This window comes from Cucumis melo, chromosome 11, assembly GCF_025177605.1.
Source record: "Cucumis melo cultivar AY chromosome 11, USDA_Cmelo_AY_1.0, whole genome shotgun sequence".
Classification (NCBI taxonomy): domain Eukaryota; kingdom Viridiplantae; phylum Streptophyta; class Magnoliopsida; order Cucurbitales; family Cucurbitaceae; genus Cucumis; species Cucumis melo.
In genome coordinates this window covers 11,304,680-11,331,560 of record NC_066867.1, presented here as the reverse complement: position 1 = coordinate 11,331,560, position 26,881 = coordinate 11,304,680, and the positions used below count along the sequence as shown (strand labels likewise).

General features: G+C 32.8%; 2 protein-coding genes across 8 annotated transcripts; both read left to right on the top strand.

Moving 5' to 3' along the window:
* The first annotated feature begins 6,741 nt into the window (after window positions 1-6,741).
* Window positions 6,742-12,649, top strand: LOC103495991 (calcium permeable stress-gated cation channel 1). Of its 5 annotated transcripts, none has more exons than XM_051091711.1 (13): window positions 6,742-7,138; window positions 7,254-7,327; window positions 7,586-7,922; window positions 8,491-8,637; window positions 9,065-9,200; window positions 9,593-9,694; window positions 9,907-10,026; window positions 10,106-10,186; window positions 10,290-10,630; window positions 10,720-10,965; window positions 11,143-11,467; window positions 11,832-12,065; window positions 12,167-12,649. In XM_051091711.1, exons 3-13 carry the CDS (start codon window positions 7,609-7,611, stop codon window positions 12,425-12,427), a joined length of 2,307 nt encoding a protein of 768 aa, XP_050947668.1. In that variant the 5' UTR covers window positions 6,742-7,138; window positions 7,254-7,327; window positions 7,586-7,608; the 3' UTR covers window positions 12,428-12,649. The 5 variants fall into 5 exon arrangements, with proteins under 5 accessions (XP_050947668.1, XP_016901840.2, XP_008455924.2 ...); XM_017046351.2 differs by adding an exon at window positions 8,638-8,678 and having other exon boundaries at window positions 6,742-7,327; window positions 7,581-7,922; window positions 8,491-8,536; XM_008457702.3 differs by having other exon boundaries at window positions 6,743-7,138; window positions 7,581-7,922.
* Window positions 12,650-17,638: 4,989 nt separating this feature from the next.
* LOC103495990 (uncharacterized) lies at window positions 17,639-25,083 on the top strand. 3 transcript variants are annotated; one of them, XR_007815533.1, is made up of 6 exons: window positions 17,686-18,040; window positions 18,153-18,309; window positions 21,989-22,039; window positions 22,206-22,298; window positions 22,478-22,786; window positions 24,666-24,912. XR_007815533.1 is itself a non-coding variant. In XM_008457698.3 (5 exons), the coding sequence occupies exons 1-5, from the start codon at window positions 17,898-17,900 to the stop codon at window positions 24,723-24,725; spliced, it is 504 nt and encodes a 167-aa protein (XP_008455920.1). In that variant the 5' UTR covers window positions 17,639-17,897; the 3' UTR covers window positions 24,726-25,083. The 3 variants fall into 3 exon arrangements, 1 of the variants encoding a protein (XP_008455920.1); XR_007815532.1 differs by having other exon boundaries at window positions 22,478-23,006; XM_008457698.3 differs by lacking the exon at window positions 22,478-22,786 and having other exon boundaries at window positions 17,639-18,040; window positions 24,666-25,083.
* The last annotated feature ends 1,798 nt before the right edge of the window (window positions 25,084-26,881 follow it).

Here is a 26,881-nt window from a genome sequence, read left to right as displayed (position 1 = left end):
ATTAACTAAAGGTTTATTTGATTATCTCATATCATTTTATCAGATTGGAATGTAAATTTTTACAAAGAGTTTTTTACATAGGGATCTTATGCTTCCGCTTCATGTCGTAGTTCAGACTTTAACGTTGCATTTTAGTATATTCTTTATTCGTTATTTTATTTTTTTAAATTTAGATAGGGCTCGAGTTAGGATTTTATTTTTTTCACTTATCTCTAATTACATTTGTTTAGGCTTTTAAATAAAAAATTTGAGGTTTTGTTTCATTTTATCCAAACTTTACAAATTTTATTTGTCTTTTAAAATTTGTAATGGCTTTGACTTAGTATAAGGAGTTGGGTCGTTACAATGTGATTCATAATAATATTACTAATCAGGGTTGTGCGCAACTCCCCAAACGTAGGCAATATTAGCCGAACTGGGTTACCAAAGTTCCTTGTGTTATCTTCTTTTGCTGTCCCTCTAGCTATTACATCAGTTATTTCCTTTAAAATTAACTAAAGGTTTATTTGATTATCTCATATCATTTTATCAGATTGGAATGTAAATTTTTACAAAGAGTTTTTTTTTCCTCTTTTGAGAGAACACGCAAGGAATCGAATTTTCTTGGCAAAACATTTTTGTGTTATCTGCTTTCTCTTTTTTCAAGAAGAAGAAAAGGAAGTTAGGGAGATAAAATGGGATAAGTGGGAAAGCATCCCATGTTCCGTGAATAACTCCCACATAAAGGAGCTATTCATTTAATTTAAAACCCATAAAGTTACTCATTTTTTAAATATTTCAAGTTTGTACTTCCGTCTTTTTTACCCTCTTCGCTGCGATTTTCTTCTATCGTCTTTCTTTCTTTCCTCTTCTTTTTTTTTTCTGCTACGATTTCTTTCCATCGTCTTTCTTCTTTTACTCTTCTTTTCTTCTTCCTTTTTTTTTACTTTGTTTAGATTTGGGTAACCAAATCTGATTTTTTTCTATTGTCTTTCTTATTTTTCTCTTTTTTTTTTCGCTGCGATTTTTTCCATCGTCTTTCTTTTTTCCTCCTTTTTTTTATATCATTTAGATTAGGGTAACTAAATCTAAAAGACGTGTATAAAGAATCTTGAAAAAAAAATCATTTAGATTGGAATAGTCAAATCTAAACGATCGTGTAAAAAAATAAACAATTGTGTACCAAAAGAATTTAAAAAATTTGTTTAGTAAATCTAAACGATCGTGTACCAAAGAATTTTGAAAAAATTCGTTTAGCCAAATCTAAACGATTGTGCATCAAATTTTGAAAAAAGAAATCGTTTAGATTTGGGGTAGACAAATATAAACGATTATGTTGACAAATTTAAATAATCAAATCTAAACGATCGTATAACCAAATCTAAATGATCACGTAACCAAATTAAACGATAAAATTGAAAAAATAAATCGTTTAGATTTGTCTATCCAAATCTAAACAACCAAATTTAAACAATCGAAATTTAAACAATCGTGTACCAAATATATTACGCATGTTGTTGATGGTATGGTTGACGAGGCATTTTTTGGTATTTTCCATTGTGGGACTGAGGGTTTTTTCAGTTTCCTTAATTGTTCTATACAGTATAGATATTTTACAGCTTTGTTATATTTAAAAAAACCCTTAAAATTAAACTAAACTAAACTATTAATTAATTCTCCAATTAATTAATGGATAATTTTCATAAATGTAACAAAACACCAAACAATTTACAGCACGTGTAACAAAGCCCATGAAGTTAGTCATTTTTTAAATATTCCAAATTTGTCCTTCCATCTTTCTTTTCCTCCTCTGTGATTTCTTTCATCGTCTTCCTCCTTTTTTTTTCACTGCGATTTCTTTCCATGTCTTTATTCTTTTCCTCTTCTTTTTTTACGTTGTTTAAATTTGGGTAACCAAATCTAAACGACCGTGTACAAAAAAAATAGCAAAATCTAAAAGATTGTGTATAAATAATCTTCTTTTCCTCTTCTTTTTTTACGTTTTTTAAATTTGGGTAACCAAATCTAAATGACCATGTACAAAAAATAGCAAAATCTAAAAGATCATGTATAAAGAATCTTCTTTTTCTCTTCTTTTTTTACGTTGTTTAAATTTGAGTAACCAAATCTAAACGACTGTGTAAAAAAATAGCAAAATCTAAAAGATTGTGTATAAAGAATCTTGAAAAAAATCATTTAGATTGGAGTATCCAAATGTAAAAGATTGTGTAGAAAAAAATAAATCATTGTACAAACAAATCTAAACGTACCAAATTTTGAAAAAAAATCGTTTATATTTGGGTCCAAATCTAAACGTTCGTGTAACCAAATTAAACGATCGTGTAACAAAATTAAATGATAGAAATGAAAAAATAAATTGTAAAAAAATCTAAACGACCAAATCTAAACAATCGTGTAACAAACAATAGCCAAATCTAAACGATCATGTAGCAAATATATTACGTACGTGTTGTTGACAGCGTGGTTGACAGGACATTTTTGGTATTTTCCACGGTGAGCCTGTGGGCTTTTTCTGTTTTCAGAATTGTTCTATACAGTGTAAATATTTTCGCTGCTTTGTTATATTTTTTAAAAGACCCCTTAATTAATTGCTAAATTAAATATCTTATATTTAATTTAATCCAAATATAAATCATATTCATATATAAATTTTTCCCATAACCTATGAGTCAAATTACCATTTTACTCCTAGGTTACTTCTAGTCCTTAAATACAAGTGCTTCCCTAATGAACAACTTGTTTATGGTTCAACCAATAAACAAAAACCGCTCTTGTCTCATAGAGAAGGTATGACCCTATGCTCAAGTCCCGAATATATCACTTAAGAGAACACTCATTTACTTACCCTAAAGTTAAGGATTGAATTCGTGTATTCCATCTTGTGTAATTATGTTTCCAGTTTTCTATTCGGTCTTGTCTCTAAAATGATAAGCATCTTGAGTCGACAATCTTACCACTTTTACTCGTACAAATAAAAGGATAATCCCTCGCGAACAGAAGTTCAAAATATACTTAGGATTAAGACTAAGTTACCTAAGTCATCGCAATGAAATAGAAACATAACTAGTTAATGGAGTTACATCTAGTGGTTACTATTTTGTGGTTTGATCTTATGCAAACTCATTGCATATGATACCCTCACTCACATCTTACCTACACTAACATGTTAGATCATTGTGTTTGTATCATATACAAAGTGAGTCATATCCATAGTGTTACTAGAATAAAACTGGGTAACTTATAAATATGACCCAAATCCTTATAATATAAACCCATTACGTTGTATCTCCAATATTGATCCACGTATGTCTCTACACATAGTTCAAGACTCATCGAATAGCTTAGGGTGTTAGTTTATTGGATTTAGGTGATTAAGACAAAACTAATAATCAATTAATACTTTATTGAAATTACAAAGGTGGCAGTTGCTTTCTATTTAGAATATACTATATATGGGGTAAGACTTATTGTTACCTTCATAACCACAAGTTATAAGATATAAAGTTGTTCTTGTTCCTTATTGCTTATAGCCTTATAACAAACTTTCTTTTCCCAAACATACTTTTAGATGTTTGCGAAAACCTTTTCTTCTAAACCCGTTTTCTAAAACATTTTCTCAAAACAAGGGTAGAGGATGTGAAAAACATCTATTGTGTCATCAACTATTTTGGATTTAAGTTGGCTCACTTGTTCTAGAGTGGGAATAAGTGTCACACAATCACTTCAAGATGCTATACGAATGTGTGGTCGTTATATAGAGCGATGCTGAGCTCCTTGGAGAGCATAATCGCACTCTCTCTTTGTGAAGTTGATGGAACACCACCTTTTGGTATGAATTTCCTCTTCTATTTAGATTCTGATAAAGGGTACATTCTGGAATTGTGTGGGACTCAATTCCTTTCTCTCTCCACTGTCTTTCTCTCTTTCAAGAAATTACAGTAAATCTTCTTACAAAATTCTCATATCCTTCCTCCTGAATTCTATTAGTATCTATACTAATCTTGCCGGCCTCTAACTAACTCACATGTGAGTGTTATTACAACTAATATAACAAACTAATATAACAAACTAATGTAACAAACTCCAGCTGGTATAACTAACTTTTCCTTCTGCTGTAAACAAATCTAATTGGGAGTCTATCAGAAGCTTTTGTTTTTTAGCGTAGCGCACAACGTCAGGCTAGCATCGTTGCATTCCCTGCAAGGGGCTTAATGCCATTTTCACCCTCTAGTTGCTAGTTAATGTTCCATTTCAATTTGAATTGCACCCAAAACATTTTGATGGTCTCTTTGGCTCATTTTCCTGTCAAAATACTCAGACAGTCGTTAAATTCCTAAGAATTAAGATGATTTAGGAGAAAATGCATAACTCTTTTGGAAAGCTTTGAAGAGCTATCAGTGTTAGATTACTTGTTCTCAATTAGCATTATAAAGGAAACTATTTTTTATGTATTTTATTGTAATATTTATTTTTGTTATTTAATTTTTTTTATTATTTTGTGCATATAAAATATTAATATGTATAGTAAATGAAAGTTACTATAAAAATAGTTTGGTTTCATTTTTTATTTTTATAAAAAATAAAGTACAAAACAAAACAAAAAAGTCATCAAACTTATTTTGATTTTTCCAAAAGAAAAAATATATATTAAACTATTTTATATTTCAATTTTAAAAACAAAAATGAAAAACAACAACGAAAATAGTTATTGAATTTGAAAGTTTAAAACTTAAAATATAAATATAAAGATTACAACGGTATTTAGTAAATTTTTAAATTTAGTTTATTATTTGCTTAACCACAAAAACAATAATTTTTTTTTAAAAAAAATATAAGTATTTCTTAGATATTAATACAAACTTTATATATATTTTAAACCAACTAAATCATTACGATTAATAGTTCTTTTAATAAGTCTAAAAACAGATATTTTCAGCGATTTCCATCCTTATTTAACACCATACTAATAAAATCAAATAATCAAAATGTTATCCTTTTCTAAATTCATTCATTTTAGTCATTTTCTGAATTAATTTACGTTTCATCATTTAAAAGAAAAAAAGAAAAAAGAGTACAAAGAAACGAAAAACGAAAACGGAGCAGGTGAAAAAGGAAAATCTTCCTTTTCCATTCCCCTTTACTTTTGGAGAAATGATGACAGAATTTCCATATTCTAATTATGACCCCAACCGATAAAGTTCTTAAACGTATGGCCCAAATTTTAATATCTTATCAAATCTGCCTACTCAATATCAATGCACTCACCTTTTCCTTTTGGTCCTCCATTTCCCAAATAACTGCACCACTTCACTTCTTTTCCATATACGTCTTCCTATTCAACGCCACCTGGGAACTATATATTATACATATTAGTTTAGTCATATTACGTAATGCTGACTTTTTATTTTTCATTTCTAAAATAATCTCCAATAATCAATCAACAAAACTTACAAATATAGACAACTAGATTTGGACCCTCAATGCCACTTTATGGGTTGTGATTACGTAATAATTTTTTGAATTACTTTTTACATTTTAATTATAGCCCCTACAATTTGGTTTAAAATCTTCTATTCATAGGAGGAAACTTATATAGTCAATTTTAAAAAAAAAAAAAAAAAAAAAAAGTTCAACACATTATTATGATTTATGAAATTCCAATCTTTAAACTTTGACGTTAAAATTAGGGTTTAATTAATTGAGTGTGCTTAAGGTTAGACATAAATGTGGATAAATTTTATTATAAAAAAAAAATATTTATCCATTTGAGATGTGACGTGGCAGATGAAGCATCTGATATTGTCTTCCAAATTGTTTTTTTTTTCTACCCAAAGCAAAAGCTAACTTTGATTCTCTAGTTTTTCTTTTTTCTTTTTTTTTTCATTTTAATTAATTAATCACGTTTACAATAACAATAGTTATTCTTTTATTATCTCTCTCTCATGTCATAATACATTACCTCAAATTCATCCTCTCTTTTTGCCATGTCTAAAAAGAATATGATGACTAAAAAGTATTTAACATTTTTAAAACATTTTTTTTTAAAATTCAATAGGTTGAGGTTCCAATTCAAATTTCTTTAATACATAACTACAAATATTTTTCATTATATATTATAATTTGGACTGTTCATCAATAAATTTTTGGACCAATCACAAATTGTCACCTCGTCAGCGAAAAAAATACAAACAATTGAATTTGAGACTAATTAAAAATTGACATGGGTCCCAAATTGAGATGGAAGAAAAAAACTTACCAATTTTTATGATGCACGTGTTTTCATTATGTTCATCGGAACAATTGATTATCTTGGTTTAATTAAATATTATACTGGATTAAAACCTCAATTGAGGCAATAGTAAGTTTAATTTAGTCAAAATACCAAATATAACTTAGTGGTTAAGTCCATGAATTTGGTCCATGGATCAACTAAGACTAAACTCATAAGGTCTACTAGACGACTCTATAAATAGAGAATTCACGGGGACTAAATTCAAATTTTAATAATTATGTCTATTTAGGTTGAGAGGAGAGAATCCAACCCAATAATTTAGGTTGAGATGCAGTGAATTTTGTAATAACATGGGGACTAAATCCAAATTTTAATAATTAAAATATACATGGAAATTAGATTAATCACAACTGTTTTTATTAGACACATCCAACGGCCAATAAAAGGTCAGAGAGGTAACCATAAGAGCTCGATTTCAAAGAAGGAGCCGTTACACAGAGTGGTGCCTGCGGGCAGGGCCTCACCTGACCGTCTCTCACTGCTTCAATTTAATGCAATGTTTTATGAGTTTTTGTTCCCCCACCATCATCCATCATCCATCATCCATCATCCAGTTTCAATTCAATGTCCCTTCAAATCACAGAAGAGAAGAGAAGAAGAAATTTAAGATTTCTTTTTTTTATATATATTAAAAAAGCTGCCCTAATTTAAAAAGAGCCCGAGTTCCCATTTTGCTGTCACCATTTTCAATCCTTTGAACTCCCTTTTTCAATCAATCACCGACCCTTTCGCCTTTTAGTTTAGTTTATTGTTTGTCAAAGACAGATATGCGTGCATTTGATGTGAGCATCAAGTACTCATTCCTCACATGATTAAGACAGTCCCCTGATCTCTTCATCTTCTTCTGTTTGTACCCATTAATCTTTTTCCTTCTTCTCATCCCGTTTAATCTTTTTTCATAGTCATAGCTTCATTTGCTTAACTGGGTACCCTTTTTTTCTTCCCTTTTATCTTGTTGAAGTTCTTAGCTGGATTCTGCCTTTTGGTCTCTACTTCAGCATTTCGAGAAGCTGTTAGCTAAGCTGGACTGAAACTGTGAGTATCGGTGCTCTGTTGGGGGAAATTCTGAGTTTGAGTCTTGAAAAAATAGTGCCCAGATTGTTGGTTCTTTGGATTTGTAAATTGGGAGGATTTGTTGCTAGTGAGGAGTAGACGTTTGTTGTCAAATATTTTTGTGCAATATTCCTTTGATTCGTCAAAAACTCAAGAACAATCAGCTTTGTGGTGATTTATTTTCATTTTGATGGCGATGATAAAATTCTGAGAAGAGTTGTCTGTTTCTGTGCAGATCAGTTAATTTTACTTTAAGAAGATAAATGGCATCCATCGGGGATATAGGAGTTGGGGCAGCCATTAACATTCTTAGTGCCTTTGCTTTCTTTGTAGTATTTGCTTTACTTAGAATACAGCCGGTAAACGACAGGGTCTACTTTCCCAAATGGTATATTAAAGGCTTAAGAGGAAGTCCATTGTCCAGTGGTGCAATTGTAGGCAGAATTGTCAATTTGGATTTCAGATCATACTTGAAGTTTTTGAACTGGATGGTTGCAGCTTTGCGAATGCCAGAACCCGAGTTAATCGATCACGCTGGGCTTGATTCTGCTGTTTACTTGAGGATTTATTTGTTAGGGTATATATGTATCTTCTTTCTCAGTAGTTTGTAGTTTACAATGTGAAAGTGAATGTTATGCTGTAAGTGAGCTTTCAGATGACGCACAGATTTTGAATATATGCTGTCTTAGAGATATTTCTTGTAAAAATGAAATTAGTATGCTATTGATAACTAGAGAGAAAGTTAAAATGCACTTCTACCTGCTTTCACCAATTGTGTCAACCAAGCTTATTTTCATTGAATTTTTAGTTGCTGAGTACATTATATGGTGTTGGAAAATAGGGAGGTTCAATTCTTGGAAGCTACCAATTCAGCACTTCAACTTCATGTTACGATAAGGAAAACTTTTCCTCTACCTCCACGAGTTTTCCTCTTTTCCTTCTCTTCCTTTTTCAAAAGTTCCCAATTTCTTAAAACACAACTTCTTTTACTTAAACAGCCAGGAAGAAATTATGCAAATTGTTTGTATCTATGATCTTGTGATCTTCTTCATTGACGAAAATTCTTTTCCTGAAATTACATTGATCTCTTGTTTCTGCAATTTTCAGTTTTTGACTGTATCTTTTTCCTTGCCATTTTGATGCAGGCTCAAAATTTTTGTGCCCATTGCATGTCTGGCCTTCACAATCATGGTACCTGTTAATTATACAAATGGAACTTTGGAGCGTTCTTCTTTAAATTACAGCAATATTGACAAGCTTTCCATTTCTAATATTCCTATTGGATCGCGTAGGTATGCTGCATACGTCTTTTAAGAAACACTCACTTGGACATGTATGATTTTCACTCCTCCTTAGTATCAAACTGTAGTTCCGACATCTACAATCTTTTTCTTCATCGTTAACAGATTGCCTTTCCAATACTAATCTTAAAAGAAAATATGAGTCAAAAGAAATGATTACCATCTGGTAGAAACGACATTTTGCTTCATATCTAGAGCATTTTTTAATTATACCACCCACAAGAACTTTCATAATGAAAGTCCCAATTTGAGATAGGAAGAGCGTGATTTCTACTAGCTATGATTTTCTGGGATAGGATCATAGGGATAAAATCAGATTAGAAGCATTGATGAATAGTAAGCTTTGTAATTTCGTCACCGTGTTGGATCATGAAAAATATTCTCAATTTCTTATTTCTTATAAATTCACTTATTGCAGATTCTGGACCCATTTGGTAATGGCTTATGTCTTTACTTTTTGGACTTGCTATATATTGAGAAAGGAGTATGAGATTGTTGCTTCAATGAGGCTGCATTTTCTTGCATCTGAAAATCGGCGTCCTGATCAGTACACGGTAAGATTGGCACTGAATCACTGATTATTATTAACCAGATTTTGTGGTGGGCCTGGTGGCTAACTATTTTCGATGAATTGTATTGAAATTAAGTAGGATTTTTCTGCATACTGGTCATTAAGCTTGTTCAGCTAGTCATTAATCTGATTGGATGTTAATCCCTTTCCGGAGATTATCACCTTTATCATTGCTTGAATCTATTATCTTCATTTATCGGATTTCTGATTTTTTGTTTTGGAAGTGAATGGTCAGTTCTATTGTGTCCAAGATAAGTAGTTTTTACAAAATTGAGGGACGATACTGATGATATCTTTAAAACTATTAGGACGTTCCAAACCTTGTGGGAGATGGTGAATGATTCCTTGATTTCTGACATCAGTTGTATGATGCAGGTAATTGTTCGAAATGTACCACCAGACCCTGATGAATCAGTTAGCGAGCTCGTTGAACATTTTTTCCTGGTCAATCATCCTGATCATTATTTAACCCATCAGGTCAATATTATTCCACAATTTAATTATTATTTAAAAATGCCACTGATTTACTTGCAAAGTGCCCATATATTATATTAAAATTAAAACGCATGTTTATTTGTTGTATATAGATTTAAGAAATCTGGAATGGGTGCTAGCTTGTCCAAAAAAATTTAGCTGAGGAATTGATTAGGGTTTATGATTTACGTTGGAATAATTCTGTGCTTATGCAGATTGTTTATGATGCAAACAAACTCTCTAAGTTGGTCGAGGAGAAGAAGAAAATGCAAAATTGGCTAGATTTCTACCAACTTAAATATTCTCGAAACCAGTCTAAGAGGGCCACTGTGAAGGTGCGCGCTTGAATTGGTGTTTGATAATTCTTTGATGTTGTACTTGACATGATTTCTATTACTAACATCATGTGAGCAGACTGGTTTTCTAGGTCTTTGGGGAGATCAGGTTGATGCCATAAATTATTATTCATCAAAAATCGAAATTTTATCAAAAGAAGTGAGTTATACAGTCTAAGCTTCACCTGTTTTCCTACAATCGTGGTATTTTGTGATATCATTGAGATAACTTACATTACTATTCTCCATATGATTTTGTTCAGATATCACTGGAGGCGGATAAGACTGTGAGCGATCCTAAATCAATCATGCCGGCAGCTTTTGTTTCTTTCAAATCTCGTTGGGGTGCTGCTGTCTGTGCACAAACACAACAGTCAAGAAATCCTACTATTTGGTTGACAGAATGGGCTCCTGAGCCCCGTGATGTGTACTGGGATAACCTGGCGATTCCTTTTGTTTCACTGGCAATCCGGAGGCTTATTGCTGGAGTTGCCTTCTTCTTCCTTACCTTTTTTTTCATGATTCCCATTGCATTTGTTCAGTCCCTTGCAAACATTGAGAGTATTGAGAAAACGGCTCCCTTTCTCAGACCCATTATTGAATTGTGAGTATCTTCTCTTCACACTTTGCTGTCCGGTGCTTACTGTTATTGACTTTATCTTCTAAACATGTAGCCTGCTGATTACAATGCAGGAAATTCATAAAGTCAGTTATCCAAGGTTTTCTTCCAGGAATCGCTTTGAAGATTTTTCTGATCTTTCTTCCTTCAATTCTGATGTTATTGTCTAAATTTGAAGGATTTATTAGTCGGTCGTCTTTGGAGAGAAGATCTGCCTCAAAATATTACATATTCCTATTTGTTAATGTGTTTCTTGGCAGCATTATTACGGGAACTGCATTCCAGCAACTTAATAAATTCCTCCATCAATCTGCAAACGAGTAAGCCATAACTGATCTACTATTCATGAAACCGTAGATGGCTGCCAATAATTTAGTGATACGAATGTGTTGTGTTTGTACATGTGTGGTTGAGGTTGTATATAGAAAATAACTTGCGTCATACCTAGCTAAATTCTTTCAAGGTTTTTCTATAAACTAATTCTACTCTTTCTGCAGCATTCCAAAGACGATTGGTGTCTCCATCCCCATGAAGGCAACTTTCTTTATTACCTTCATAATGGTGGATGGTTGGGCTGGAATTGCTGCTGAGATTTTGAGACTTAGGCCTTTGATAATTTACCACCTTAGAAACTTTTTCTTAGTGAAGACTGAAAAGGATAGAGAAGAAGCCATGGATCCAGGAACTCTCGAGTTCAACACGGGCGAGCCTCGAATTCAACTTTATTTCTTACTTGGCCTTGTTTATGCTGTGGTCACACCTCTTCTCCTTCCGTTCATTGTAACATTCTTCGGATTGGCATATATCGTGTATCGTCATCAGGTAAAACTATTTTGTCTAACTTCAGCTTTCTAGTTTGCTCCCCCATGTTCCTCGTGTGTTTGCAAATATGATCAGGTTTAAACTTCGTGAAATAAGGGCATGGTCATGTTTTTCAGGAAAATTGGTGCCATTAACTTCTACGATCTTTTCTACAGTCGCCATTTTTTTCCTTATTTGATTGAACACCAGGCCTATATAATGAGTTCGCTTGCTTTGTAGTTTTTCGATTTACATGACTGAATGATCAAGCATCGAGTTTGAATTTCTTTCTACTGTGTAAAATTTTCGTTCTCACTTCTCCCTTTAGCTGTATTTTCGAAGTCTACAATCCTAATTTCAAGATTCTTTCCTCCAAACCTTGTAGATCATAAATGTGTACAATCAAGAGTACGAAAGTGCCGCAGCATTTTGGCCCGATGTCCACGGGCGCATCATTGCTGCATTAGTTGTTTCACAACTATTATTAATGGGACTACTCAGTACAAAAGAAGCTGCTCAATCAACTCCCTTGCTTATCGCATTGCCAATCTTGACTATATGGTTTAATAGGTTCTGTAAAGGCCGTTATGAACCAGCTTTTGTTCAATATCCGTTACAGGTTAGCACAGACCTTTTCTCACTGTTTTTTTGTTCTTTCAGATTGCTTTTTTAAGAATGTAGCTCTATCTCATCACCTCACCCTGTTGAATGAACTTTCAGGAAGCAATGATGAAAGATACATTGGAGCGAGCCAGAGAGCCAAACTTAAACTTGAAAGGATTTCTTCAAAATGCCTACGTCCATCCCGTTTTCAAGCATGATGAAGATGACGTAGAAATTGAAACAGATTCTGAAGATCGGCAGCAGGAGCCAGCGCTGGTGCCAACAAAACGGCAATCACGTAGGAATACGCCGCTGCAGAGCAAGCACAGCGGTCCATTATCATCTTCACATTCGGAAGTGGATGGAGGAGCTTCATAACATTCAGCAATGGTGAGCCTGAGCTTGTTTCTAATGGTGTATATTTGGCTTGAAAAGAAAGAGGGATGGCCAATGTAAATGATGAGTTAGGAATAGGATAGAGGTTGAGAAAAGTTATAAAACTGACAAATAGTGCAATTTTTCTGTTATGTTCTTAGAATTTTAAAAATTAAATTGTAATTTAGTGAATTTGAAATAATAAAATGGTAATTTAACATGGAATTCTTTGTTTCACCTCTGTAGTTGTCTTTTGTTCTTCTGGGATTTGATCTCAATCTACCAAATTTTACTTTTGGTTCCCTTTAAAGAATAATATTATTTGCTGTCTTCAAATCATTGATGAAAATTGTTTTGAGGTTTCCGTAATTAATTTCATAAAGTAAATACAAATGTATTTGTTTGTTATATTTAAATCCTGATAACACAATTGTTTTACCAGATTTTCTTAGAGAAATTTAACTCATAGGAAATCAACTCCAACTTTGTATTAATTCCACAGTACGATTTTTAATAAATTACTTTTTGGTGTTTTCAAAACTTTTCTTGAGGACTTGGTAACTTGTTCTCAATGTTTATTTTTCTTGAAGGATTGACAAGTTTTTTTGAGTGGATTTTTTCTTGTCATCCATGTTGATTTGTTTAAAAGGATTTGTAACTTATTCTCAAAGTTGTAGTGCAGTTCTTAGATTTGGAAGTCGTCTGACCTTCAAAGATTAATGGAATTATATTCCTCTGTCTTCAGAGCTACAATCTTCGAGTATTTAGATATTTGTGAGAGTTATATCCTTTAGATCTTCGTAGCTCCAATCTTTTGAACATTAGATCTTTAGGGTTTTGATCTTAAGTTCTAGCCCCAGAATGGAGGGGTGTGACTTTAATTATAAAGTTTTCATAGCCTTTATATTAGCTCTTACTTTCGGCCAAAGGATTGAGCTTGGGATCGGGCCTAATCGTTTTGCTAGCCTAAATTTTTGCCTCTCTATTGAATTAAGTTAAATCTTCGATTTAAATAATAAGGTTTTTTATATGTATAGTCTAATAATAAATATGTCTAATTACACAATTCACCGCAAGAAACTAACTCTCTCTCAATGGCCAAAGACACCGGAAAATGTACCAAAAGGTGTCGGAAAAGGAATTTCCGACAAAATATTGTTTGTCTAAAAAGTTGTTGGAAAAACCATGTCAAAAGAGGAATTCCCGAAGTTGTATGATAAAGCGTCGAAAAATCTTCTAACTCCCAACGTGCAAGATATGGTGTGGGGAGATCCAAACTCTCAACGACATACATAGCATGTTGGGAGTTCGAATCAACTTTCGATGACTTTCCATACAACCGCCATGAGTTTTGGTTCCTCTATCGAGGGAGCCTACACTCATGACGAGGTCGATGGGAATTGTTATATTCTTTTTTTGCTTTTTGCAATTATTATTATAATTTTCATTTCTTTAGTTGTCACCTGAGTCATTTCTTTTTCAGTTTTGAGATCTAAAATTCAATAGAGTATTGTCAAACAAAATGTTATATATTAAATAACTAAATTGAAACACAGAAGTCTACGTTTACAAAATTAGAATGTGTTTCGTAATGAAAATTATTAAAAATGTTTACATAATGGTTTACAATGTGCTTTTGCATCAATAAATACATTTAAAAAAAAAGACGTCATTTTCAAAACCATCTCTAAGTGTCATCTTCAAAACAATTCCTTTACCTACAATCACATATCAAGTAAAATACATTATTATGAACATCAAATAAACCAAAATTTTATACAAAAAAAATTCAAATATAATATTCAACTTTCCAAAATAAGTTAAAGTTAAACAAATTATGAGACCATGATCGCGTCCTAAGCTATGCAAGTGATAAAGAGTTGTCGGCTAGAAGTGTTTCTCATGATTTGACGCATTGAGGCGTTTCAACAAAGTGTTGAGAAAGTTCCTTTTCATTCTAAACTAGGTAGCACAAAGAAGGTTTTGACGTGTTTGGAGTAAGGCAAGTGAGTCAAGCAAGGGAAGAAAGTTGAATAGTTGTAAATGACTCGCTGAAACTTGGTTAGTCAGTAGAGCATGTGTCAGGTTAAAAGTCAAGCGTAATAAAAAGAAATATTACTAAGTAGGTATTGGTGAGTTAAGAAGAGTTTAAGGATAACTAAACTAGTTTATGATTAGTATAAATAGTCCTAGTGAGCTCAAAGAAAAGTTACAAAATAAAATCTAAAAAGTGCTAAAGTTCTATCAAAAGAGAGTTTCGGGCAAGTTTTAGAGCTTATAATTAAAAAAAAAAATCTAAGCTAAGTAAGGGTTGGAGAGTTTAAGAGATGTTGAGAAAACTTTTTAGAGCTACCACGCGTTTGAGATAAACAAGGAGTTCGGTCAATTGCCTAGGCTAGAAGAAAATCTCATCTCCATATTGAGTGGTTTTTAAAATGTTTTGAAAACTAAAATGATTTTCAAATCATACTTGGACTCTTGAGTATTGATGTTTATTTGATAATGTCATTTGATTTGTCAATGGATATGTATAATTTGAAAATTAATTATGATTTGTGCTTTGTGAAAAGTTTTTGTAGCTTATGTAATGAACAACTTATACTTGCTTTTTGATCTAGTATGAGGAACCTTACACTTGTTGTGTGATCTTGTGTAAGAATATCTTATACTTGTGTTGTGATTTGGTATAGGAAAACACTCTATACATATATGGTAAGTGGCTATACTTGTTAATGCGTTGATATTACTTCGCATAACCATAATTCGATGATGAGAATGTATGAATGACATCTTAACAGAGGTAGTGGGTACATTTGTGATAAGTTGTGAATTTGTGCCTTGTGATTTATATGGAAATGATTTACGCGAAAAAAATGTGAATTTCCAAAGAAAATCTTTGTGAACTAAGTATTGCGATTTTAAATGTTTGACATAGCATGGGCAATAGAATGGTTTTCAGATTTTGAAACACATATTCTGATAAAAGTGTTGAGTTTGCGAAATTTCAAGGTTATGACTTATGCGTTATTTCTGTAAAAACCGAAATGAAATGTGTTAAAGAAATCCTCACTCACTAGACATTTTGTCTAATCTTTCAAATATTTTGTTTCTCCCCCTAGGTAGCGAAAGACATCCAGCGTGACTTGCCGTCTTGATAACATGTTGTACCTTGTTGCATCACATCTTCTTATTAGTAACCACCAATCCGATCGCATGGTATGTAGATTGGCTAGGCGAGGGGAGGATATTTTGTTGACATTTTGTATACTCTTCTACATATTAATGAAGTACTTTCTTTCTTAAATTTTTTCGATTTAAACGTTTGATGCGTTATGAATTAGTCAATTGAATACGTTGCATGACATATATTGGAGTTGGACCAAATTAATTAGGGATAGTTGTAAATCTAGCAGTTAGATTCAAAATATTAGTATATATATGACAACATTTTAAAAAATTGCAAATATAGCAATTCAAAGTCTATAAATGATAGAAGTCTAGCAGTTATATATTATGTTGCAAATATTGATCTATCACTAACAGACCATAAAAATCTATTCTATAAGCGATAGAAGTCTATCACAAACAAATTTTGCTATATTTGTAAAAAATTTAAAATATTACTATATACTTAATTATTATTCCTGCAATTGCTACCCATGGTAATTATCCTTAAATTTATCCAACGATTATATGATGAGACTTTCCAAAATAATTGATATATTATTTTGCACTTTATCCATATGTTAGAAGAAATTTCAGAATATGATAAAGTACCATACGTTGAAGAAATTTCAAAATATGGATAAAGTACCAATTATATGTGATGTTAATTTTATGTTTTTATGTTAAACAAATAATAATAAATCATAACTAACTCTAAAAGTTGTGCAATTAACAATAAATTTTTAAATTTCATGACTGTTTTTGTGTAAATTTAAGATTTATTCAAACGAGCAAAATAGTAAAAGAAAAGATTAATTAATTTACATATATATTGAACAAAATCTAAAAATATTTACGGTTGAGGTAACAAAAAATAAAAATCTATAAATTCACCATTGTATTTTCAAAAATTCCAAATTTGCTATTATCAGCTTTAAATTTCTCGATGAATGCATGCACATCTTCTTCATGTTATTACTTCTGCTTCCTATTTTTTCTTGTTTGCCATTTGTTCATCCCCTCTTCTAGAATTTCTTTCTTCTTTGTCATCTCTCATCTTCGATGTATCTCCTTACTTTTTTTTTCATTATCAAGTATTGTGTTCTACTTCTTCTTCTTCCTCCTCCTCTTCTTCTTTTTCTTCTTTTTTTCATTACACGATCGTATATCAAAATCTAAACGATTAGTCATCTACCCCAAATAAAAAGAGATAGATGACCACTATCACTAGAAAGAGATAGATGACCACTATCACTATATATTAGTGTCTATCTATCCAAATAGATAAGTGATAGATCTAAACATCGTTTACCAAGATCATTTAGATTTGGTACAAGATCGTGTACTAAGATCATTTGGATTTGGTACAATATAATGTACCAAGATCGTTTAAGTATTGGTACATAATCGTTTCATTAGATTTGGTACAAGATGGTCTACCAAAATCGTTTATATTTAGTACAAGATCATGTACCAATGCAATGAATGATTCTGCTCCAATATTTGAACGATCATGTACTGAGCTTTTCGCATGCATGTGTAGCGGATTAGTTGCAGGGTATTTTTATTATGTCACATTGTGGACTTCTAAGCTTTTTTCGTTTTCAAAATATTTTTGCGTTTTTGTTCTATTTTTGGAAAAGCCCTAAAGAAAATGATCTTCCATCATGTTACTTTTTAAACTAATACTGTGTGATACGAGGTATGATACGATTTTCAATAATTCTTATCAAAAGAGTTTAAATAAAAGTGGATTTTGTTTAATATTATTTTCTTGCAATAGTTGCAAATATAGAAATTAGATTCAAAACATTAACATAATAGTAATTTTTTTAAAAAATTGCAAATATAACAAAATCTATCGAAGTTTATCTATGATAGAAGAGTATAGAGTTTGGTATATTTACAAATTTGTAAAAATATTGGTATGTATGTAATTATTATTCATAAAATTGGTATGGGGTATAATTATCCATTTTCTTTTTTTGAAGTTAAATCAAGACCACCTTATCATTTAAAAAGGTAAAATATTAAATCGTGTTTTATGCTATAAGGAGATGGAGAGGTGTTGATGGAAATTGGAATAAGTGCTGCCTCACCAAACCAATCCAATCCAATCCTTTTATTTATCTATGCAAATTACTCAAATATCCGAATAGAATAGAAAAACAATTAAGGGAAGGGAAGGCTTTTCTTTGACGACCAATCTCCGAATTCGATCTTCCTCCCCAATCGGAATCACATCCTCTCTCCCTCGTTTAACTTTCCGGTGACTAACCAGAGAGGTACAGTTTTGTGCTGTGTGTTCATGGACGAGGTGATGACGGTTGGGGATGCAGCCTCATCTTCCATTAAAACCTCGCCGGCTCCTTTCCTCGCTTCCAATCTCCCCCTCCTCTCCGCCTTCCTCGCTGGCGCCATCGCCCAGTTTCTCAAACTCTTTACCACCTGGTTCTCTTTCTTGATCTTTCCCATTCCCACTTTTCTCTACATTTCTTCATGATCTGAGGGATCCCATCCCAGTGCTTAATTTATGGTGTTTTGTTGGTTTTTGGCCTCTTAGGTATAAGGAAAGAAAATGGGAATCTAAACGGATGCTTGATTCTGGCGGAATGCCTTCATCTCACTCTGCAACTGTGTCCGCTTTGGCCGTTGCTATTGCCTTCCAGGAAGGATCCGGAGGACCTGCTTTTGCCATCGCCCTGGTCTTTGCATGTGTTGTATGTGCTTCATTCTTTCTTTCCTTATTGTTTATATGCTTTTTTTCTTTTGTCTACTTTCTTTTCCGATATCTTGGTTACTGAAAGAATTTGGGAAGTTTTGGGTTTCGACTCCATCAGCTGTACATTCTTTAAAAGTAGTTCAATGCTTTGTTTGGGATTTTTATTTACAATTTATATTAAACTATAATTCTCAAGTGTAGTTCTTCGCTAGCTAAAATGTTCTAACACGTTCTGGTGGTGTCTAATTAGTTCCTCTAGTTTATAAACTTTTTAATTCTGTATCCAATTAGTTTCTATTCTCTACTCAATTAGTTAAACCATTTGCGAATCAGAAGTATGGTATATATATGGATCACGATTTATGCCCAAGATCATCTTGTCATATAATTTGGTTATGTAAATGTTAAACGAAATTCAGGTCAGGTACTTATCAGATACAAAATTTAACAATTGTAAAATGGGAAATGAAATGAGTATCGTATTCATTTCTATATTGAAATGTTTATTCATAAAGAATGGTTGAAAGGAAACCACTAAGCAGAATAACAGGTCTACAAATAACAACTTAACAAATTCTAAACTATCTCGATACTCCTCCTCCCTCTAGATGGAGTGAAAAAAATTATTTAACACACCAGTCTTGGATGAAAGAGGAAACAAAACATTAGAAGCAAGAGGCTTTGTAAACAAGTTTGCAAACTGGAGCTGAGTACGAATGCCAATCCAACTCCATGTGCTTCATTCTTTCAAGAAAAATGGGATTCTATGCAATGTGAACTGCAACCTGATTATCACAAAACAATAGTATAGGCAATTAAGAAGTAACCTGCAAATCAGATAACAGAGAGAACAACCAAACAAGTTCACACGTAGCCAAAGCCAAAGCCTGATACTATGCCTCAGAAGAACGCAAAACAGTGGTCTGTTTCTTGGACTTCCCATGACACCAAAGAATCACCTAAAAGAAACAGAATCCTGTTGTTGAGAACTCCACGTGTCTAGACTATATGCTCAATCAAAATCAGCAAAAGTATGAAGGTGAGAACTGTTGGTTGGCTGAAGTAAAGACCTTGTCCGGGTACTTGTTTCAGGTATTTCAGCAGGTGATGTGCAACCACCAAATGAGATTTTCATGGTTTAGATTCTTCAAAACAATCTTAGTCTATTAGAAATTCTCAAATACAACAATCTACTAGTAAGTCTTCGTTATGTAGATAGATCAACTAACAATTAACCACCAACTTGCCTTAGCTTGAGATGAGGACCCATAGGAACCACTTCAGGCTTGGAACCAAAATGGCCAACATCTTCAAGGAGTTTCAGAGTATAATGTCACATTGACAAATAAATTCTTGTAGAAGTCCAAGAAAGTATTTTAGATACCCCAAGTCTTTGAGGTTAAAATTCTTATTGAGTATTAACATGAGGTTCCATCTCAATTTTCAAAATCAATTAACAATAAGAGATGTAATACATCTAAAACATTGTGAGATCCCTTGATTTTTCTAATATGGAATCCATCAACATGCCCTCTCAAGATGGTGTCTTTTCATGTTCACCATTTTTGGATTGAATGTCTATTTGGGCTTTATGAGCTCTGATACATATAAGTTACATGAGGTTCCATCCCAACACCAATTGGTAAGAGACAAGTAGTCCATTTTTCTTATAAACATTGTGAGGTCCCTTAATTTTTTTCAATGTGGGAACCTCAACGTTGAGGAGAACTTTCAGTTGATCAATGGGCTTTCGTGATAATCATGTCCACATACACTAAGAAGGCCAAAAGGTCTGAACTACAACCTCTCACAAATAAGGAATAATCAGATTTTGATTGTTGAAAACCAATAGGTAGCAGAGTAGTGGAGAACTTTGCATTGGCGAGAGACCTATTTTAGATCATAGATAGACTTATTATGTAAGCTACATAAAAAGACACTCCCCCATGTCCCTGTGGTGTACAACCGAAAGGTAGACTAATGTAGACTTCTTCAAATGATTCACCATGTAGAAATAGAAAAGCATTATTAATGTCCAGCTGTACAAGGGGCCAATTAAGCGAAACCGCAGTGAGAAGTAGAGTCACTGTCGCAAGCTTTGCAAGTGGGGATAAAGTTTCTAAAAATCCAAACCCTCTTGTTGAGTTTAGCCTTTTGCAAAGAAACGATCTATGTACCTCTCAATGGAATCATCAACCTTATATTTGACTTTGTAGATCCATTTACACTAGACAAAATGCTTATTAGGAGGCAAAGAAACGACACTTCATGGATTATTTGTCTCCCTAGCCATGATTTCAGTTTTCTTTGCTATTTTCTGATGTTAAAAAATTGACAGCTTTATGATAAAATTGTGGCTCATGGTGAGCAGAGACATTAGGGGTGTTTGATAGTATGAGGTTCCATCTCAAAACCAATTGGTAATGAGAGGAGTAGCCCATCTATTTTATAAGGAGTGTGAGTCTCCTTTGTTTTTCCAACGTGGGACTCTCAACATCTCAACAAAGGGAAAATCCTTTCAGGTAATAGACCACAAGGATGATTATGGACATAAGCAGGAGGTTTGGTTGGTCTAGTTGGTTTTCTAATAACAGGGGAAGAAGGGACAACTGTCGGTTGATTACTTGGAGAGGATAGAAGGTTGGCCAAGGCAAGTAGGCTCAAGTTGCTGACTTGGATCAATGATAGGACCTTGAACAATTGGTTAAGGAATATGTGATGCAGAAGTATCATCAGCTGTAATTTTATACTCGCAGATTGAGGGAGAACTATATCAAATAAAAACTTGGGGCTGCTCATGGAAATCGGTAAGTGTAGCCTTGTGAAAAGGAAAAATGGTCGTGGAGTATTGCATCAAGGAAGATAAAAAAAATTCTAACTTTTACAGCTTGCATCTTATTCATTTCCATAAAGAAGGTATTGATACAGAAAGAATGTTTGGTCCCTTCGGGGACATCTGATATACAGAAAGAATGGTTGAAACCACTCAACAGAACAAGATGTATACTGTATACAACTAACAAGTTTACAATTTTACCATACTGTCTTTATAAAATTGAAAGTTCACATCTTGTTAAAATTGTTCAGAGAATGAATAGACTTTAACTATAGAAGTTTAGATAGCCCAACTGAACCTGAAGTTTACTAGTTTAAGTTTGTCCTAGTCTAAAATTTGTTTTTCTTTGTTAATCTTGGTTTTTTGATTACACATCTCCCTTGATTTTGTATTCTGAAATGATAACTTGGCTGTTTTTGTATAGACCCTGCCTTCTTGGCGTTGTCTATCTTGTTTTTTCATTGCAAGTCTATTGTGTTTTAATCCTGTAATGGTAATTCGGCTGTTTATGTAAAGACCTTGACTTCTCGGGCGTCACTTTTCATGCATCTCTGCAGTTTCTTTTGCACAAGCACTAACAATTTCAAATTAGCTATAAATGTCCCCAAATATGTTTGACAATTTCAGTTTCAGTGATAGTAATTGACTTTATACCTCTTGATATTTCCCATTGCACAGCTTGACAAGGTGGTTTAGACTGCTTTTTGAATGTTTTAGTTTCTAATTAAATTTTCTTGTTTTAATATTTGTATAAATGAAATGGCACATTCAACTTTGGGGTTTTGAACTTTTCTTATTGTTTTAAGGTAACTGGCCTTCATATATTTTCAATTTCTTGAAGGTAATGTATGATGCTACTGGTGTCAGACTTCATGCTGGTCGTCAAGCCGAGGTAAGTTCTTTAGAAAGCACATATAGACTCCGTGTTCTTTCTTTCATTTATTACTTCCACTTCCATCTGTAGCACCTTGAATTTGATTATTATGTCCATTTTACAAATAAAATTCCCATGTTCATCTTTTCTCCTTTAAAATTTTATCATTTAATGATCGTTGCAGTTGCTGAACCAAATAGTTTGCGAGTTTCCTCCTGAACATCCTTTGTCCAGTATTAGACCATTGCGAGATTCACTTGGCCACACTCCACTTCAGGTCAGTCCTTTTGTGGATCTCTAGCTTCAGTTGTAGTTTCTTTGCATTAGCCTCATATTTAGGAAAATTATAGCAAATGACGCAATTTAGGAAATAAACTACAAATATAAACAAGGATAAAATATTTGCAAAAATAGCAAATGTTGACCAGTTGACTGGTAATTTTTTTTAAATGCCAGGTCTGCCCTTCAGTGGCTATCATTGATAGAAGCTATCATTGAGCCAATATCAATGATAGCAACTTTTAGCAACTTATAGCAACTATCAATTGTTATTATCGATATCTGCTTCAATGGCAACTTTCAGTTTGAGAAGATCGAGAAGTAACACTCGTAATAGTGGAAAATAGAAAGTTATCACTAATAGCGACTACGGTGATAGCAGCTAATAGTAGCTATTAGTGATAGCTGCTACCACCGATAGTTGCTATTACTGATAGCTTTTAATTTGAGAAATTCGGGAAGAAACGCCCAAAATGGTGGCAGCATGTGGGTTATTTTAGTCTTTTACTAATTCTTTTGTTATATATGCAATTATTTTATTATTTTCGGCTTAAATGCTATTTATGAAAGTGGTCCTCATATTTATGTGTGGATGTGGATGACATATGATATTAAAAGCTTAGCCTTGCTAATCGGTGTTCTGTGAATCGTCAATATTCTGGAGAAAAGAACTAGACTCTTTTGCTGTGATGGAAGACCATGAAAGGTATGGCCTTAAAGGAATGTTAAGGGTATTTTAGTAATTAGCTAAGTAGTTTGTTAAGGAAGTTGGTTGTAAATAGATGGGAAGGGAAGTAGAGAAGAGAAGAATTAGAGCTTGAGAGTTGTCTCAAGATTTTGATGAAAACAAAAGAATGAAAGAATACATAGGCATACCGTAAACCAGCCAACAAAACCACCCTTTCAAAGGTATGGGGACCAACTAAGTAGAATGTTGCCTTTAGAATAGTTATAAAAGTTCTTCGAAACTGAAGCCCAAAGAGACACATGAAATCTAGCCAAAGACCAAATCCCACTATGCCCCCTCTCTCTATCCCTAAACACCCTATCATTCCTCTCTCCCCAAATATCCCAAATCATAGCGCTCACCCTGGCACGCCATAAAAAGCCACCCTTATCACTGAAAGGCGGATGGAGAAGGAACTCCTCAATCGTTGCTCTAATGCTCCTCAAACTGGCAAAGCTAACACCAAATTCTTGAAGAAATGAGCACCACACACCCTCACAAAATGACAATCCCAAAAAAGGTGATCAAAATCTCTAGAGTTGTCTCAAGATTGGGAGGGCCTAAGTACCTTGAACACTTGGTTTATCTTGTATTTATGTTCTTTTATCTTTCAACGTATTCGGGTTCTATCAGACCGACACTAAATCAACTATTCCACCAGATACAAAATACCAATGTGATTGAACTAGTCAAGAACTTTGAATATGTACTACAAAATGCATGTTTGTTATGGCTAGTATTCTAATTGTTTGAACATTATCATCTACAATGATCATTTGCATTCTGTTTATCCAAGCTGTGTATTGTAATTCTGCTGTCGGCTGACTGTTGATCAACTTAATATCATCCAACTGGACTGTTGATTAACTTAATATCAATATATCTTGTTAGCTTTTTTCTTATTATCTACAATTCTTTTGATAACTACCTTTTATTTTTTTTGAAAACTGTGCTTGTTTCTACTCAGTTTTTCTTTAGCAAGTTTCAACATTCCTGAAAAAACACATTTGAAATCCTGTCAAAATTTCAAAAACAACATCAAGTTTTCAAAAACTACTTTTTTTAAGGCCTCCTCTGATAGCTATTTGGTTTTTGAAAGCTTAACACTAATTCAACAGCAAAGTTTCTTTGTTTTACTTTATACCCATGCTTACAAAAATCAAGCCTGAAATTAAAATAAAAGATGTTTTTAAATGTTTGTTTTCGTGGGCAGAATTTAATTAAAAATTCAAATGTTTCTGGGATAGAGCTGGAAACACAAGAAATTGGGAGAAAACAAACCTAATTCAAAAAACAGAAAGCAAAAGAATGAAATAGTTGTCAAATCCAGTCCTTAGTTTTCAAATGTTAGCTTGGTTTTTGAAAATATGTTTGAAACGTAGGTAATACAACAAGAAAACTATGTGTAAGTGAAAACAAAAGGGTTATCAAGGGTCTTAGATGTCTTATGTTGAATTGCTGAAGTAGTAATATTGTACATTATCTTCATAATTATACTTGCTTACTTAGATAGTCAGTGGTCTTAATTGACACCGTAATGCATTGTTCCTCTTTCTTTCATTAAAGTAGAACCAAGTGTACTTCATCAAAACAGAAAGAATTTTGTAAATTCAGCTTCACTCTCTGGTATTGTAACAGGTTATTGCAGGTGCTGTGTTGGGATGTGTAGTGGCTTTTTTGATAAGAAATCAAAATTAAAGCGTGGAATTTGTACATCAGGATTGAATTCGACATACCGTTGGTTGGAAGCACTCGAACCTTAGAAAAAGTGTAGTGAAAGAACGGGTGGTGCTGCTAAGGTGTTGTGTAATCAACACTCAGATGAATGCAGAAATGATATATTCTTTGGTGATAAAAGCCTCTCGATCATCCCATTCACATTGAATTTGTTGTCTAGATTTGCATATATATATGAATAGATACACCTAGTTTTAATTCGAGTGAAATAGTAATGTTTTTAAATTACCCAGGATTAATATTATATTCTGTCAAAATATATATAACAGGGTCTTGTTTAGTTTGTCCAATATGATTTAATGCATAAAATCTATTCCAATATTTGTGTCAATTATTTTCAATTTAGTTATTTATGTTTTAATATTTTTCAATTTAGTTTTTCATGCTGTGGACGTCAAAATTGACTAATAATAATGTGACATTATTTAGTACATCAAAAGAGACTCTTGATTTCACATTATTTTTCATCTTCTTTTACAAGTTTTCTAGAAGGTTGCACGTTGTTTCAGTGGTTGTTTCTTCGACATGTTCGATTTCTGATGGCTTTTGTACTCTTCTTCTTATCATTATTTTTGTGCAGCTTGCTTTTTTTCTTTGCAGATTTTCTTTTTCTTTTTCGTTAGGTTCAAAACTTAAAACTGCGTGGATAATTTGTTCAGCGTGTGTTGCATTTATTCATTATTATTCATTTTCGTTTCCCGCCAGTTGATGGGTGTGTGAAATGTGCAAATTTTTTTTAAATAATATTTTTTAAAAAAATAATTTCAAAAATAGATTTAAGGCAAAAACTATCCTCAAAATTAGGTTAGTAAAATCGCGGATGTCGTACACAACTAGGTTAAAGTAGGCCCACAACTTCAACATTATCAATAAATAAAACAATTTACCATATATAATTACCGTATATAATTATACTTTTTAAATAATAATGTAAAATGTGGGTTTTTTCCTAGTTTATTCCTAATAAATTATTTTTGGAAACTTTTTCTTTTGCCAAACTTAAATTTTGGGTAATTATATAAAGTTTACCAAACTATAATTTGTGTACAAATCATGCCAAAGTCAATTATTTCGATTTTTATTTTTTTATATATTTTTAAATATACACTCAGCTAGAAGAGTGGTGTACTGGGTATATATACCCTTGAATGTACCATTATCTTTATCTTTGAAAAGCTTTTTAAAATTGAAATGACTTTGACAGCAACAAGTATGAGAACAAAAATGAAAAATGATAAAGTTCTATGTATGTTAATAAAAAATGACTTTGAAAAAGTATGCGTTCTAGCAATGAGACGTGAGCAAGGGTGGTATGCGTAATAAAGCTAAGTGACATGCTAGACAAGATAATGTGAGAAGGGAAGACGACAACAAACACTTAACTAATTATTAGGTGACAAACTAGGCAAGGAGGAGTCGATTAAGTGTTAAACCAGTCCAACTTAAGATTAGTTAAAATAGACCTTCTGAGTTCAAAAAGAAGTTATAAGGAAGTTTCTAAGTGGTAAAAGATTTTCCAAGAGAATATCAGGCGAGAAGAAGAGTAAGTTAGGTGGTAAGCAGTTAAGAGGAAACACGTTGACTTTGTGAGTGACCCTTTCAAAGAAGAAGCAGAGTTTTCTAGAGCTTTTCTTTCACAGTCATGTTATGTATAGTGTAATGCACGTGACACACTTGTTTATGATTTATGTGAAAAACATGAATGTTTGAAAAAATATATATATTTGCAAGATAAAATATGCTTTTTTATGATGCTCGTATGCGAATAAACCATTAGCTTTATCTCTATTATGAGTTAGCTGTTACGTGCACATGAGAGTCAAGGCAACCATGCACGTTGAGTGGTCCGCATGGCGAGAAGGTGACTAGATGTGTTGAGAGGTCCACAAAAAAAAAACCTATTTTAGTACTAATAAGGTATCGCGCGACATTTAGATCTCTCATTCTTCTTCTTCCTTTCTTTCTTCCTTTCTCTTATTTTCTTCTTCTTTCTCTGTTCTTCCTTTGTCTATTTTTCTTCTTCCTTTTCTCTATTCTTCTTTTTCTTCTTTTCTCTATTCCATTTCTCTATTTTTTTTTCCACTAATTCCATTTTTATGTTGTGAACTTTTTTAAAA

Coding starts and splice junctions, on each gene's coding strand:
- LOC103495990 (XM_008457698.3), top strand. CDS start 17,898: ATGGACGAGGTGATGACGGTTGGGGATGCAGCCTCATCTTCCATTAAA. Junction 18,041..18,152: donor CTCAAACTCTTTACCACCTG/GTTCTCTTTCTT, acceptor TTGGCCTCTTAG/GTATAAGGAAAGAAAATGGG. Junction 22,040..22,205: donor ATGCTGGTCGTCAAGCCGAG/GTAAGTTCTTTA, acceptor TGATCGTTGCAG/TTGCTGAACCAAATAGTTTG.
- LOC103495991 (XM_051091711.1), top strand. CDS start 7,609: ATGGCATCCATCGGGGATATAGGAGTTGGGGCAGCCATTAACATTCTT. Junction 8,638..9,064: donor ATTCCTATTGGATCGCGTAG/GTATGCTGCATA, acceptor CACTTATTGCAG/ATTCTGGACCCATTTGGTAA. Junction 9,201..9,592: donor GGCGTCCTGATCAGTACACG/GTAAGATTGGCA, acceptor TGTATGATGCAG/GTAATTGTTCGAAATGTACC.